Source organism: Terrapene carolina, unplaced genomic scaffold (assembly GCF_002925995.2).
Source record: "Terrapene carolina triunguis isolate 2854851 unplaced genomic scaffold, T_m_triunguis-2.0 Scaffold67, whole genome shotgun sequence".
NCBI classification, from domain to species: Eukaryota; Metazoa; Chordata; order Testudines; family Emydidae; genus Terrapene; species Terrapene triunguis.
In genome coordinates, this window is record NW_020664418.1 from 47138399 (window position 1) to 47155720 (window position 17322).

At 42.9% G+C, this 17322-nt stretch overlaps 1 protein-coding gene across 2 annotated transcripts in view; it reads right to left on the reverse strand.

Annotated features, from left to right (window-relative positions):
- MEGF11 (multiple EGF like domains 11) overlaps positions 1 to 16772 on the reverse strand; it is a 246274-nt gene extending 229502 nt beyond the window's left edge. For both annotated transcript variants that reach the window (XM_026648563.1, XM_024205469.1), the window contains exons 1-3: positions 16657 to 16772; positions 12888 to 12989; positions 11115 to 11215 (exon numbers count right to left, since the gene is read on the reverse strand). In XM_026648563.1, coding sequence (XP_026504348.1) covers positions 11115 to 11215; positions 12888 to 12989; positions 16657 to 16772 — 319 coding nt within the window. The remainder of the gene's footprint in view (positions 1 to 11114; positions 11216 to 12887; positions 12990 to 16656) is intronic.
- Positions 16773 to 17322: the final 550 nt, after the last annotated feature.

Sequence of the window (17322 nt, forward strand, 5' to 3'; positions counted from 1 at the left end):
ATGTGCTGGCTGTGGCTTCTCGCCGCCCCCATTGGCCCGGGACGGCGAACCGCGGCCAGTGGGGGCCGCGATCGGCCGAATCTGCCGCGTCCGCAGGTAAATAAAACTGGCCCGGCCCGCCAGGGTGCTTACCCTGGCGAGCTGCGTGCCGAACGTTGCCGACCCCTGTACTACAGTAATACAAATAAAGCATCGTAATATTCATCAGGGATGGTAAATGGGATTTGTATTTTTAAAGCACAGTAAACTTTGGGCATAAATAGGTTGACAGTGTCTCTTTACCCACCATATCCAAGAAAGTGAGGTTTGGAAAGTGTAAATATCAATGGTTGAAATACTGAGCTTGAAATAAATTGAACCCTCCAACCTCAATTTTATTTTTTTTCAATGAAATCTCTATTGCTCCTAGTTTCAAGCACAATTTCCCTGGAGGACTTTAAGAAATATTTATTAAGGGGAATCCATGTACCACAATAGAACCAACCTGTAATATGGGGGCCTTGTCTGCTAGCTCCCCTTTTGTGGCAAGACAGCGGGGTACACCAACCTGGTGCCATTACCCTTTATGCCACCACACCCAGTTTTGCATTTGTCAAGACCTTGTTGTGACCTGAGCCCTCCTGGCCAGGACCTCAGTAGTCTCCTTTCCCTTTAGGATAGTGGGGAGTCAGAAGCTGTGGCTCTACTGGGGACTAATCAGCCCTAGGTCTCCTGCCTTTAAGACCCTTTCCTCCAAAAGCCCCTGGCTGGAGTTGGTAGGGGGTGGATTTCCAGCCCTCTCCACTGGGTTCCGGCTCAGGACCCTTGTTTGGCACAGCCAGAGCCAGCCCCCCTCAGTCCCTTGCTGCTCCCTAAGCTACTGCCTACCTCTCCTGTTCTGTAGGCTCCCCCAGCCTCTGGTCCTGCCTCTGGAGTGTTGGATTTTTCTGGAAGCTTCTCACCAGTCTGCTGCAGAAATACCTTTTCAGTCTCTCTGGCCACCACCCTGCCCTCTTATCCTCTCAGCTGCTGTGGGGCTGCCAATCAGCTCTGACAGTGTAGACAGTTGCTTCATTAACACTTTGGCTGCCAAACCACCATGGGGTGCATAGACGCCAAGACACAACCACATGCACATTTAAAGTGAAATGCTACAGTCTTACAGAAAAAAAGTCTGTAAGAGGAAAGCATTGGGTGTGTCTCTGTACCCAATCCAGAGAGGAGTTTATACCAGGCCTGGCCCTGCAGCAAATATAGATTTCTCCATGGTGATCTAGCTGTGGGTGGATCTTGATTACAGATATAGCAAAACACACGGGGGAGAGGGGAACCTGACATCTGTTTTGATGTCTTATGGGTTCTTTTACACAGCACTCAGTTCAGAATTGCTAACAGACGCTTTTCAATAGAGCCCTGTGCGGATGCAAAATTTGTATCCGCAACCAATCTACAATCCGCAAAAACGAGCCACGGATATAAAGAAGCTATCTGCAGATTTGTAGGGTTTTGGATATAAAATTTGGGTCCGCCTCCATCCACAATCCACAAAAAAGGGGCTGCGGATATCCTGGATTTTCAAAGCTCTACTTTCCAATCAATTAGCCAATTTCACCCTGTTCCCTGACTGAAAGCAAGTAGGGAACCAGAAATGAGCACCAATTTCATGAGTGGCTCCCCTGCAAACCTACAGCTGACATATGCATGCAAGCGACCAGCCCTGAATTCACTTCCTCTGGCTATTTCAACCTATCACACATTTTTCAGTTTACTTTTGGTTACTAAAGTTTCCTGCTCCTTTGCTCAGTTCCCTTCCACGGGGCCAAAGCGATGAATGCTGAACGCACAGAAATTTCAGCACTATATGAATAAATTAAAACCTAGCATGGCCACCAAGAGCACCACTGCAACCAGCAGTTGGCCAGTTAGTTTCACTCTCAATCCCAGCACATATTATTGTTGTTTTGGGGGTTTGCTTTCACAGATGCGGAGCGCCCACAATTCCCAGAGAAGTCAATAGAAGTTGCCGCAGGTACTCAGCACCTTTGAAAAATCAGGCTCATATTGCAAAAGTGTGTTTGGTTCTTTACAGTCCTGAACAAAGACAAGAGGCTTGCTCCTGCGCCCAGCGAAGTCTATGAGCCAGATTCTACCTCTGTCACTTACGCTGAGCGCTGGCTAGTCATGGAGGAAGGGAGGCAGAATCCGATCCAATGGCAGAACTTTCATTGGCTTCAGCAATTAGTGAGATCAGATCCGAACGCCCTGCATTCAACATTTCATTTATCTATGCTTGTCTTGAATTCTTGTCTCTGAGATTTTAAGTGAATTTAGTGCTCATTGATTTCAATGGGAGTTCAGTGCCAAGGCACTTTTGGAAATCCCACTAAGCATCTATATGCATCTTTAGGCACCTAAATACTTTTGCAAATCTGTCCCTAAGCCACTTTTGAAAGCCACTAAATCACAGGCTTTTTTAACACAATTTCACCCTCTGTGGTTACTTGCTAAGTTCCACACACATTTTGAAGGCCTGTTTAATAATTAAAATACAATCTATTTGCATTAAGCTGTATAGGAGCTGGGTTGTTTTCATAAGACATCTTGCAGTATATTGCACAGCATAACTAATGTCACTGGATGGAACCATTTTGACTTAATACTTGAAGTGACAGGCTCATCTGGCATTGCTGCTTTCCAGCAAGTTTAATATGAGTAGGATCTGTGGTAAGGAATTCAGAGGAAGTGGTAAGACAAAAGAATCATGCATAGCATGCAAATTCCTAATGTTAATGTAAAGGGGAAATACTGTATATGATTACTGCGTTCACCATTTAAGGTGGAAGTGGAGAGTGGCATATATAGGTTATTAAATTATCTTGGGAAATAATTTGAAAGATTGTTTCACACCAGCTTTCTGAATGGTTCTCTGTTGCCATTAGAACAACAGAGCTACAAAGACTAGGTAAACACGAGAAAGTTCACTTCGGGTCCTATTGATGACCCTGTTTTATCAGATATGGCACTGTTGCATGTCACTTTTATTCTGTTTTATATGCTCGTCAAACGTCCTTGTAGTGATATTGATTCATTTTCAGTTAGAGTTTAAAAAGATGTAGGCAGCCAAAAATGGGAAGAAAAAAAAAAAAATCACCCAGGTTACCAGTAGCTTTTTCTGAATCAACGAGGGAATCTGTTTGAGATTTGTCCCCCTATTTCTGATAGCTCTAAACATCAGGGAAGCTATTGTATGACAAAGAACGAGGGACCAGTCAGGGGAGGGTCACAGCTGGAGGAGACTACAATAGGAGAAATTGAAAAAGATGCTAGCTCAGATTTTGTATGTGCACTAGGAGTGCTTTTTAAAGGTTATCTTGATTTAGTTGCTATTTTTCCTCTCTCCTCCCTGTCCACCTCCCCTCCCCCCACTCTAAAACTACATCAGAGCAGAGGAAAATAATTCCATTAAAGAGGGACGGAAAGGAATGGTTAAGAAAACAACCTTAATTTTAAACATGGATTTCATTTCACACGTCCTTTTGCTTTTCAACCTTATTGATTTCAAGATGTCTCCACACTCCCAGACTATCAATCACCTTCACAATTCCTTTTTGGGGTGACAATGTTTGCCATCTTCTGGAGTTTCACCGTGCCCACTGAGGGTAAGTGCCTCACACACAAGCGTGCAAGGAGGCAGTGATGCAAGGGAGCTTGTCCACATAGGGACAGCCAGAATCCTGCTGCTTGTATTCACCTCATGCAAGTAGGTGCTTATCAGCAACCCTTATCAGCCAAGCAACCTAGGCCTTTGACTGCAACATGTGGGCCATGGTTAGAACCATCAGCAGCACCACCCATGCCAAATGGGCCACAGCCTTGCTCAGCAGCTGATGGCACTACACTGATGCTGAAGGAAGAACATGCTGCACCTCCCCTAGCAAAGTGCCAGCCCTACAAGCCACAAACACCACAGCAGCTATAGCTGCCAGAGCCAACAATATAGCTTAAAACTTCTTTGCATTAAATTGTAATTCAAAGATTCATATACAACCATTATCCATGCAAGGGTAGCCAAAAAATGGGAACTGACACAGACTGGACTAAGTCAGTTACTTACTCAGATTGACAAGCCTATAATAAACCTGAATTGATTGCATAGGTGGCAATTATCACTTACGATGATTTCTCAATAATCATATTGCACACGTTATAATATAAGTAATTGTCTTATTCAGTATAGATCTTTCACTAGAGCAAATCCGCATAACACCACTGAAGAGCAGTGATGACAGAGGGGGAGGAAAGTGGGAGAAGACTAAAGAATAAGGTGGGGAGCAGAGAGATATTAAAGCAAAAGTGTAGTGGGGAGAAGGTTACATAAAGACTCAAAGGCAATACACAGACTCCATTGACTTTGATGGAACTATGCTGATTTCTACCAGCCTGTCTTTGGGCACTCTCCATTTAAAGAGGGGAGGGATAGCTCAGTGGTTTGAGCATTGGCCTGCTAAACCCAGGGTTGTGAGTTCAATCCTTGAGGGGGCCACTTAGTGATCTGGGCCAAAAATCAGTACTTGGTCCTGCTAGTGAAGGCAGGGGGCTGGACTCAATGACCTTTCAGGGTCCCTTCCTGCTCTAGGAGATAGGCGCGCATATATATATCTCTCTCTCTATATATATATATATATATATATATATATATATATATATATATATATAAAGAGCTAGTTAGAACTAAGCAACTTAACCAAAGAAATAGATCCTTGGATATTGGACTTTGAAAGTGAATTCACGTTTGACTGTATCTGTGACTCTTTCATGTTTGCTTCCCACAAACCCTCCTGCACTGGAGCGCTGCTAACACAGCGTGAGCATTGTTGAACCTTGATCGTGCCTGTTGTGTCCTTCTCAATTGTTATATTTCCTGGCTACACCCTGGAGGATGCAGAAAAGTTTCTCTCTTGTCATTCTACAGAAATAGCAAGGAATTCTGCCTCCTTTTCCCAGATAACCAGGGTGCCTTAATTTTTAATTTAAATGTTTATCAACTTTAAGACTTTCTATAGCCTCACCTCACCCCTTGTGCTGTTACATTCTTCTCCTCCACTCCTCTCTTTTCATGTCCATGAACTGTCCTGCCTCTCCTCTTTCCACCCCATCTTCTCTATATTACCTTCCCTTGGAACTTCGTTATCCTCTCACTTACACTAGTGGAACTCCATTGACCTCAAGGGAATTACTCCTGATTTACAATGGCATAAGCAGAAGAGACTCATGCCTGTCACATCTTCACCAATGAGGTCTGCACACTCTCCCTTACCTTAATAGTTGCCTACACCTTGTCTGAATCACAGGGTACCCTGGCCCTTTCAGAGGGCTGGGGCTCAGTCTCACCTGCTCAAGGCCTAGCCTACCTCCCAAGGTGATGGGAATGAGCAAGCACAGGGGTCTGCAGGATGGGAGCATGTGATCAAGTGAGAAAGAACCAGGCCTGCTGGGAGATAGAAAGGTCAGCATGAGCTCAGTGAGAGACTGAAAGGGACAAGAAGGCTGTCTGAGCCGCTCTACAGAGATTCTCCTTAGCACTCAGACAGAGGGGCTGGGGGAGGGCCAACCTGCAGGGAGCAGGACCCAGCAAGGAAGGATGGAGAATGGGGAGCTAGTCCCTTGGAGGAAAGACTCAGCAGGGACAGGAACTAAGAACACTGCCCCACAGGCGTGTGTAGCTAGGAAGGCTGGAGGGGGCGGGGGGGGGAGTTCTTGTGTATCCTTGTTACTCGGCCCAGGAGAACCTGTGTGAAGTTACACATAAAATGGGCACAAAAGGAGGAATTCCAAACAAACTGTTATATCTGAGCTGAGAACGTGTTTCCCATCGTCACTTCAATTGCATAGTTACTAAGGTCACAGGAACAATAGCCTTCCACACCATTTTTCTGTGTCACACACACACACACACACACACACACACACACACACACACACACTAAAATCAGAGAGAGAGAGAGCACGCGCGCGAGCGAGCGCATATATGTTCCCTGCTATAAAGTGTCTATGTATAGTTATATCATTTCCATTTATTTATGATGCATTATTGATGCACAGAATGCTGGATGCCTGAAAAATGTATCACTAAGGCTCTTACAGAAAGCACTAACACTGGCATAACACATTTCTACAAAGATGAAAAAAAATATTGTTTGAAACCTGTTAAGACTTAGAAAATATACTTTAAGTTACAGGACTGCTGGCCAAGAGCAATTTAAAATCTCAGGCCAACATTTAAAATTAATGATCCATGGGCAGTGGGGGGGGGGGGGGGAAATCAACAAATCTTCTGACATGATACAAACAACTGCTATGAATATTCAGGAAGTTAAAACTGCTGATTCAGTGTTTTCCTCGACTGTCCAACTTTTGCACTGATCACAGACGCTATTATTTTTCTTTTCATCATAAGAATCCTTGACTGCGGTGTCGGTGTGTTGTTGCATCACATGCATGAAACTGCAAGTATTGGGATTCATCCAGATGGCAGGACGCTTTGGAATTGTTACTTCTACTGCACAGATGTTTAACAATCAGGCCATATGGCTCCAATAAAACAATCTTTTCACAGAATTTTTTTTAAATAAACGACACTATATTGCAAGATTGTAAACCCAGTATAATGCTAAGGTATGAATTGTCATACAAGTAGAATACAAAATTATATACTGCAATTTGTCGCTTGTATTATTTAAAATATTAGACATGGAATATACGATTTAAAAATCATGATAAAAATCAGTTTCCAAAACTCACTTGTACATCTTATCTTACTATTGTAATAACTGTCAGGAACCCAGATGTGGGTGGTCAGGCCTAGTAGCTGGAACTGGAATCAGAATCAGAGCAGGAGCAAGAAACTGAAGCCAGGGGTCACAGCCAGTAATCAGAGCCAAAGGGTCTGAGCCAGTCAGGAACCAAAGCCAGGACTCCAGTAGGGAAGCAGGGCTGGAACAGACTGGGCAGGAGCAGGGCTGGGAACAAGGCAGGCACAGACGCAATCATAGCTGCGGGCATTAGCATTGAGCAACCAGAGATCAGTTGCGGCCATTGGGCTTAAGAGACTTGCTGACTTCCTCAGCCAGCCAGGCAGAGTGGTGAATCAGGCGGGTCCTACTGTACTCATAGGCTGCCCCTGATGGGAACGTCGTTCTTCATTTGTTCAAAAGTGAATTCAAAGGTCACGACTCGTGCTGGCAACTGGATGAAATCCTTCGTTTATTGACAGAACAGACAGACCCACAAACATCATCATGTGCCTAGACTGACCGTGACAGAGCACCACTCTGGCTGACAGAGTGGAGATTCCACCTGTGGAATCCATTGTTTCTCTATAAAAGACTGCTAGCAATGGGGGCAATCAGTAGTAATACGGACAATATTTTTGTAACACAAATTGCTCACTGGAAGCAAGCGGTGATCACCTAGCTTCATTCCAGAGAGCACCACCAAGACACAACCAATTTCAGACACTACTGACCTAGGTCAGGTTTGAACCAAAGACCTAGAGAACTCCATTTGCCATTATCAAATCTCTGAGCCATCCAGTCCCACTGCATAGGGATATATATTAGAAAGTGAATGAAAACAGAATACTAGCCTTGAAAATGAAAAATAAAAAACCATCTGGTGATTAAAATACTCCATGACGCAAAATGTGAATGTGAAGAAAAAGTGAATTGCCATCCTCCTGTCCTTTGACTGTTTTTCCTGCCTAGAATCAATAAACAAGGGTTGGGGTGGAGGGGAGAATATGCTGCTTTCTGCCTTCCCCTACACTTTTCTCATGCCTGGTTCTCTGCCCCTTGTGCTACCTAGGACAAACTTCTTTATATAAATCTGATCTGCAAGAAAAGATTAAAAGGGACAGACTGAAGAAAGCATTGGTCTCCTAGACAAAGAGCTGTCCATTTAGTGAATTAGGGGCTCTTTCCACCTGACGCACTTTTTAAAGGGAAATCCTCAATTACACTCTGCTCAAAGGGCAAAACAACAAAAGACCCATGTAATATTCTTTTTTAAAGCAGCAAGGAAGCGTTCAAAGCTGCTTTATCTACCACAGATGCTAATCTAGTTGGTACAATTTAAAAATCCTTCCTGAAGGGCATTTGAACCCTTGTCGTCGTTTTAAAAAAGATTTTCTGTAGTTTATGCACTTGCTTTGCCAAAAGCTTCCCTTAGCAAACAAAGTCTACTAAATCATAGTTGCTCTGATCTACTACCCGGAGGATGCAGTTTGTTTTCAGAGGCAGCTCAGTGGAAAGCTCTGTCATGTATAAATATATGCATAGAGGGGGGAAACATTTTGCACAACTACCAGACTGGTAGGGACCATTTCTAAGACACCAATGGGGGAGGGGGGAGAAAAGCATCCACTTTTCATGTTTGATTTTTTAAAATCTTGCCTAGTGAGGCAATAAAAGCAAATGCCACAAAGACAAACTCCTCCCTCAAAGTTAAATTCTCAAAGCTATATGGTAAGATGCTGAAATCGGTTAATTCTCTAACCTGTCACCTCTGCACATGCAGTCACATCCATCTTCGGTCACCAATAAAATTAGATTGATGGGCTCAATGTACTTCCTAGTAAACATTCCTCCATAATGGAAAAGCTCTGCTCAGTACAATTCAGCCCCAATGGCAATCTCTGCTGAAAAATTACCAGTATTTAACTAGCGAGGGGTGGTATAAGTTGTAACCAAATAATTCTGCCAGAGTTTCGTGAGAAGGAATGTCACACAGCAGCTGCCGACGTTAGTCCAACTCCTTAGCAACAACGTTGATTCTTTGATTGTATCCCAAATTCATTACTAACAACAAAATGATCCCAGCCACAGAGGCTGGCTTGCACTCCTGCTGAAGGCAATGGGAGTTTTGCTGGGGACTTCAAGGAGCTAAAGATGAGAACCTACATTGATAGCTGCTCCCGTAGCAGTGATAGAACACTGAATTAGCAATTAGTGTTACACTGCACTCATAGAATCATAGACTATTAGGGTTGGAAGGGACCTCAGGAGGTCATCTAGTCCAACCCCCTGCTCAAAGCAGGACCAAGCCCCAGACAGATTTTTGCCCCAGATCCCTAAATGGCCCCCTCAAGGATTGAACTCACAACCCTGGGTTTAGCAGGCCAATGCTCAAACCACTGAGCTATCCCTCCCCCACTCCAAATTGTCCTATGCATTTTACAGACATGCAAAAAGACTGGTCCCTGTCCTGAAGAGATCTCACTCCAATCTGCCCAATGCAGAATTGGGCAGATTTCCAATTCAAAAGAGAAAAAATATTTGACCCCCTGCCTATCTGCCACTTTCCACAATGCATCATCATCACTGACATGAGAAGGGTGAAAAAGGCACCACGGAATGAAAGGCAGAGCCAAGCATCTCCGGATTACTTGAGTAGTTAAGACTAAGCAAAACGGATTATATCAGTGCTAATTCACACTGGAAATACCAACACAACAGGCAAGAAAAAAAAAAAATCTGACATTCCTCTTTAAAGGGACAATAAACGAGAGGGGGAAAAGGATCAAAACAATACCAAAAAAGCCTTCTCTCCTGCTTTTAATCCAAGAAAGAGCCAGTAATAGAAAGTTAAACTCAGCCTTCAGCAGCCTAAGCATGTCATTGTTAATTACAAAGCTGTTTAACTTTTGCAAGAAATAAAGGCTGCTATTAATGAAAGAAGACCCAATTAGCCTTTAATCTACACACTGTTTTTTAATCAAACTTTCTTTTGATCATCATACACACTGCGGGATATAGTCTCCCCTCGCCACATGCCATCGACTCCCACTAATCCTAATGAAATAGATTTTAAAGGACTGGCTGAGTGAAGCAATGTGGAGGAGCATCTCCTCTGTAGTGGCTGGCGCTTCCTTTCCCCAGTGGGACCCAGGATCTGTGTAGTTTGGAGGCTGAATCCCAGTCTCCAAACCATTCCCCCTCCTCTCATTAAGGCAGCATTGGAAGGGAATTCAATGAGGTGAATTTCTAGGTGACCCCGGACCTCTTCTTGGAGGTTCTGCCATGGGAGGGAGCAAGATACTTTACACCCCTAGGAGCGAGATGGTCCAGTGAAAGTAGCAGGGTAGTGATCACCATGTGAAAAAACCAAACAAAAAATAACCAACAGAAAGTGGCAGGATGGCTAAAAAAAACAAAGACAGGGTGGGGGATGAGAAGGGGAAGAGACAGGAAGGATCTCAACAGTAGACACAGACCTAAGTCGTCTTCAGTGCTGAAAAGGGTGTATTTTGCACATCAGGGAAACCAATGCACATAAATGAGTGAGCGCTATCCCTTGGTAAAACATAGTGAAGACCAGGCACTTTAGTTTTAATGTGAGGTAAACTCACTGAGATCAACCCCTGGAAGGGGCTGTATACCTCCTGGTAAAACTGATGTGCCTGGTCTTCATTGTGTTTTTACCTCGGGATAACTCAGATGGATTCATGCACATTAGTTATGCTGAGATTTTAAAAAATACAGCTTTTTTTAACAGTGAAAAAAGGGCACAGTCTGCTCCACCTAAATCACTCTCCTAGAATGAGGCGGGGGGGGGGGTTCTGTGATGACTGCAGTTAAGGATCAGTGAAGAGCCTGATCCTTGAGTGGAAATAGCTCTTGAAAATGAATATGGACAAAACCAGCGTGGGACTTGACACATTACAAAGAGAAAGAACCAGGTATAAAAATATTACACCGGAAAGATACACTGTGCTATCATGCCCTGATCTGTTGGTTGGAGACTCAGAGTATTACTACTTTTTAAAGTAATGTGGCAAACATCTGGCACCTAAAAATAATGCAAACTATCTGGGATTTAGGCATATGCTTAAAGTTAAGTGTGTGCTGAAGTTGGAATGATTTCCTGAATCAGGGCCTCAGACTGCAAAGATCTGACCTTCAGAGATGCTGAGCACCCACACTTCTAACTGAAGTCGGAGGAGCAGTGGATGCTCAGTAGCTCTGAAATCAGCCCTTAATTTTATTGATTACTGTTGTATTAACATCTTCGATTTTTCTACACCTTCTGGGTGAAGATATTTTTTAACTGTAATGTATGAATAAAAACTGTATACGTACGTATGCAGAAGTCTCCACTTTCATAATATCCAGGGCAGCACTGAGATCTTCGCCGATACATTGTTCTTAGTCCTCTTCGATATGCTGTTTTATAACTTATTCTAAATTGCAAGACAGAAAGCCATTTGACAGTATTGGAAATCAATGCCTACGGTTGGAATTATATTTGTGTTAAATTATAGCAAGGAGAGCATTCAATAATTACTTTAAAATGCATGAAGGCTTTTGATATTAAAAAAAACACCATAAAAAAAATCGATATGTATTTTGAAACTTGCAATAGAACGTATTATAAACACAGTATTTGCGACTATCAGCCTACATAGCCCTTTGTGGTACTGCTATCTGAGAACATTGTCACAGAACTAAAGAGGGCAAGCAGCTTTTTCAGGAATAACCATTCTTCTCTGTGTTTCAGCAAGGTCAGCTATGAGTGATGGGATCAACACAATCTTCTATGGAAACTACGTTTTCAGTATGCCACACAAGGAACTATTGCGAGGCAAGCTGTATCTCTAGTTCTTGTTACAGGAGACTGGGAAATTAACCCCCAAAGTGTATTGTCTCCACTAGGTAATTATTCCCAGACTTCATTCCCTTGCAAGGTGGCGTAACACTGCAATCAAGAAAGCACCATAAGGCAGCTTTCCCTATCAGGAGCCTCTAATGCAAAAAAGCCACCGTACTGAGCGTTCTGTAGGAGTTTGAGCTTTCTCCATGCAGCAGAGAGGACAATACTTTGGAAAATGTACTTTGGCTCAGCCTTTTTTGTTCTTTCTATTAGACAAGTCAACCCCACCTAGTCTGCTATACTCCAACCAAACCAATATTCTTGGCATGAGCAGTTCAACTTCTGTGCCCAGTTCTGGGCATCAGACCACAGAAACTAAAATGGAGTTCCAAACCTACAAGGTGTTGAGTGCCCTCAGTTGCCACTGAGTCAATGGGAATTGAGCCCAATTAGTAGCTGCTGGCAGGAAGAGACCCCAAGAGGATCAATTGTGCTGGGTGTTTATTTGAATGGCTTTCCACTGGGAGCAAATCCGCCAATAGCTGATTTCACACCACCCAGAGGAATCTGATCAGATGGCAACAACTTTCACTCCGTGCTAGAGCTGGAGATGGGCCCCAAACTCCAAATTTATGGGAAGTTCAGCTTCAGATTTGGATGCCAACTTCGTAGCTTAGTCCCATTTCTAGTCATCACCAACCTGACCCATATTCAAACTAACAGTCTAAAAGAGAAAGAAAGATTCTGTGATACATCCCAAGCCATTTGGTCCCATCTTGCACTAGGCAACTGAACTATTCTGTGGAGCTCAGTGGTTCTCAAACTTTTGTACAGTGAGCCCTTTCACATAGCAAACCTCTGAGTGCGACCCCCGCCCTTATAAATTTAAACACTTTTTAATATATTTAACACCATTATAAATGCTGGAGACAAAGTGGAGTTTGCGGTAGAGGCTGACAGCTCACGACTCCCCATGTAATAACCTCGCAACCCCCTGAGGGTTCCCAACCCCCAGTTTGAGAACCCCTGATGTAGCTGGATCAAAGTTCAAGAGAGAGTCACTGTCCTTCTCCTGGTTTCCTAGATTGCCCTGAACTCTGGATTTCTCCGTACAAAGGCTTCTGAAATAGTATCAGTCACGAGGATTGTGTCGCAGAAAGGCCTGTATTTCCTTCACTATCACGAAGGTAACACAAAGGTTTGGATATACGGGGAGATGAAAAGGCAAAATACAATTAAAATATCTTGGCAACAGCACTTACCGATGTCTAGTGCACTTGAACCAGTTCAGTATATCAGTACATCTCGTATAATAGATCTGATCGAAAGGGTGAGCATAAGATTCCTGCACGGTCACAGCATAGCTAGGAACAGACAATGAAAGAGAGGGAAAGGCAGTTCTTTACAACGTGAAAAAAAACCTTTGCTTCCTTGACATGCGCCCACACCGAATTCCAGCCTGAGAAATAACTAAATCAACAGTCTTGGAAACAATGGGCCTGATCCAAAGCCCAAAGAAATCTTCCCCCTCTCTCCCCACTTTCACCTAGAGGCAGAATCCCTCCTAGAGCTTCTGCTCCCAGCTCGGACCATTGCATAGAAGGCACAACTGAGACATTTATGGAGTATTTCCGACGGATTTAAAAATCCATTTCTTTCAGAGAGAGGAATAAATGTTCCCCAAAATGCATTACGTGTTTTAAAATCTGGGAAGGGCAACTGGTAAACGCTTTACTTTTTCTAAAACAAAACTTATGTAGAGCAAAATGGTTTGTCTTAGAAGAGCTAAAAAATGCTTCATGTCTTTAAAATCGTATCAGAGGTCTTCCTATTAGGACTGTTAATTTTTCCTTGTATACCAAACTGCTAATGTGAGCACATGTTAACATAATGCTGCTGAGTTTTACCAGCATGGTGGGATTCTTACATTTCATTTTATGATGAAGGAGCGTCATTACTTCAACAAATATTGGGAGCACCAATCAAACCAGGGATAATTTATAAAAGGTCTCAAGGGCATTTATTTTTAAACTGCACAAATTTAATCCTATGTAATTTGTAGCAGAAATAACCTGGGAACTAATTGCAGATCATAAAATTATGAGTTAAGTGCTGTCTGGGCATGGTAAGGTTTTGAGATTTGGACAGATTGTGATATTATCGTTTACAGACCTGAACAGATTGCAATGTGCAGAAATTGGGTAAACTAGTTAAAAATTACAAAGAGCGAAGACATTGGGAAGATGTCAGCAGTCATCTCCCATCCCTACATATTTATTTTGTGCAACAGGTACTACCTTACTATTATTGATTATATTTATTTGGATGAGGCTGGTATTTTCAAGAATTTAAATGACTTAGAAGCACAAATCCCACTGATATGGGAATGAGATATATGGCAATTTCCTGCAGCATCCTTGAAGAACCTTACTGAATTAAGTTTAAGTATCTTTGGAGTCCATTGTATTAAATGCAAAGGTTATGCATTATTGTGGGCTGGGACTGCATGCAACTTCTCTAGCGGGGCAGACGGGATTTGAACCCTGGGAAGTGCTATGAACTTCAAAGAACTAGACTGAACAATGGGCCAGACAAGAATGGACTTTTGGGACAAACAGTGTCCAGTGTTAGCCTGGGGAATCTCTAGGGGGAGGTGAATGTAAATTCCCCACCTCTAGTGATGCAAAAACCCAGCCTTTTGAAGCTACACTCAAAGGAGAGAACCACTGTCTGCTGATTAATCTTCAGATTATAGGTAAAGGCCAAGCTGTGTAAAGGAAAGACTAACCTATTCATGGGTGTGCCTGGTCTGAGCTAAGGCAGTTACAAACTTATAACCACAGAAAGAACCCTTGGTGGGGTGTGAAGGACTGACTCCTACCAGAGCCCTTGTTGGAGTTGGGGTGATCTCTGGTAAGCTTATCACATGCGTGTAGGTTCTTTTATTGTTTTCAGTATGTTTTCTCTGTAAGGCTTTCACCTGAAGAATAAATGTACTTGCTTATAAAGAGCTGTGTGGTAACTTGTAACCATTGGCAATTCCAGCTGTTCATAAGCCTTCTCAGAGAAAGCAAAGTGCAGACTTTTTAGGCAGTCTGACTTGCTGGGGACAACTCATTGTAGGCAGGGAACTTTGCAGGCTGGAAAAAACCCAGTCAGAAGGGGAAAAAAAAAAGGGGGGGGGGGGGAAAAGACGTGGGTCTCTACCCGAGAAAGGCGACAGCTGAGGAATTGGGAGCCTAGAGTTGGGTGCCCTTAAAGGAACAGGGAGGGGAAATACGGAGGCAGTTCATTGAACTGTGATACAGTGCTCCTAGATCACTTAGATGCTTTAGAAAATTCCACCCATAGCCCCCTAGGTGTGTGTGTTGCACACAGGCAAACACAAAGCTGAGAATCTTGCACTTTAAGGCCCTGATCCTGCACTGATCTTCCCTGCAGAAACCTACCGTCTTTACTAACTGCAGGACCTGGACCTATGAGCTAAATCCTGCAAGCCCTTAATTAAATCAGTGGTCTTAATCATGCGAGCAATCCCATTGTAGTCAATGGGACTGCTGGCGTGATTAAAGGCTTCAGAACTGCGCTCTTAATAACAGACAATGTCAAAATATTTGCCTGGAGAGTTGACTCCTATTGAAGTCAGTCGATTGGGCTCTTAATACATTGATCTACCTGTCATATTTCCCTTCTACCTGGGCAGCCACAAGACAATCACTTTTGTTCTCTGTATAACAACTTGCTGGAGGTTTTTGTTGGTGGTGGGATTTTTATTTACATTGCTTGTTATAAATGTAAAATAATAACATTCACGAATCATTATTATTTTATGAACTTATTTGTTACCCAGTGTTACACCAACTTCATCTTTTTCGGTTGATTTATTAACCTCTAAGTAACAAAGTCGTCTTGGTCAGTACAACCAATCAATTTTGCTATTTAATTTTTGTTTCTCCTTCACTGGGTCTCTAGGTTGCTGACTTTCTTCACACAAAATCAATATTTTATTCCTGTGCTCTGAATGCATCTCCCCTCACCACGACTGCAAAACACCATTTCTGCACATAAACATGCTTCTCTTTGCAGCTGCATTTGTCCTGTAAGCCACTTCACGCTCTAACAAAGACCTCCAAAAATCAAATCATAATGAACTTCATAAATGCCACTGTGCTACATATGCATATTTACTCTTGTTACTGGAGCCATGCTTGCTGTAGTATAAACTACGGAGAAATGTCAGGGCCCCATTCACTCCTATGCTGGAATAATACACGTAACTGGGATGGAAGCTCCATGAGTTAAACCTAAAAGTGCAGCAACTTTAGTATCTGTGGTCTCTGCAAATGGACCCCAGCATCCATATGGAGCCCCACTGAAGGCAAAAGGGCTCCATGCAGACACAAGAGCCCACCAGCACAGATCCAGTTATGGGATGACAGCACATCACTATAACAAGATGTGCTGTGAGCAAAATTCTCCTAATTCACAATTGGGGTCTCTAGTGCATAGAGCTCTCTAGTCTAGGGGGCTGTGTTGCATATTCCGCCTTCGTCTCATATGCAGAACTTTCACTGGTGTTGATGGGAATTCCGCAGGCGAAACCAAGAAGTTCAGAATTCACAGTACAAACCTGCATGTTGTACCAACAAAGGATCAATACTTAGTGCCAAACACTGGCAAACACTGCGCTCAGCCACCGGCCAGGAACTCTGCACCCAGCAATTTGAGAGGGAGACAGACTCAAACCCTGAATGCATGGAGAGAGCTCCTGTACAGGAGCCCACAAAGGAGCATTCCAGAGCAGGACAGAAGAGAAGTACTATGTTCCCTCATGCATAGCCCTGGCGCTGATTATTTTGGCTGCTCTGAATCCAGACACAGGTGCTCACTCGTGTTGCCTCTGCAGCATAGATCAGTGTCTGTTCGTGCGGGGTGGTGACAGAATTTGACTCCTGGTGATAATAATTCTGCCTTTACAGTGTACAAATCTGAACTGGCTATCAAACGAAGGAGACACTGCTTATACATTACCTTTCCCAGTGACTACAAACATTGGGATCATCTGGATTTAAGGACAGAGTCGTTTTCAGCAAGGAAGACAGGGTAAGCACTTTTAGAATCCACCACAACAGTATGCAGACCACCATCCTTGTTTCTAGATGGAGAACAAAACAATGTTCATTAACAGATCAGTATGAAAGAACATCTGCTTAATATTTCCAACACTAGGCCTGAACTTCAGCACAAACTCATTTTGATCCCCTTCCTCACACTCATAATGAACTGCAAACAATATTTCCAAGCGACAATTATTTATTATCATGGTGTGGACAGAAAGGCTTATCAGTAGAAATGTTAAATAAAAAAAAATACTGACACCGTAATAAAGTCAGTAAGTGGCCTATGCCTTATATTTTGCTACAATCTAGACGAGTCAATATTCAGATCTGAGCAATCAGGAACACAAAACAAAAACAAAAAACAAAACAAAAAAACACAGATGAGACTCAAATAATTTCTTAAAGGAGCTATATTAACATGCTTATAACTCAGAAACTAATTTACAGATTTACTTGAAAATTCTCAAAAAAGTCATCCTCTAATCAGAGCCATTGCTGTAAATTTGTGAGGGATACGTTTTATTATTCATATATGTTCAAAGAGGATTTAACTTCTGCTTTAAGTGCAAATCTCAAC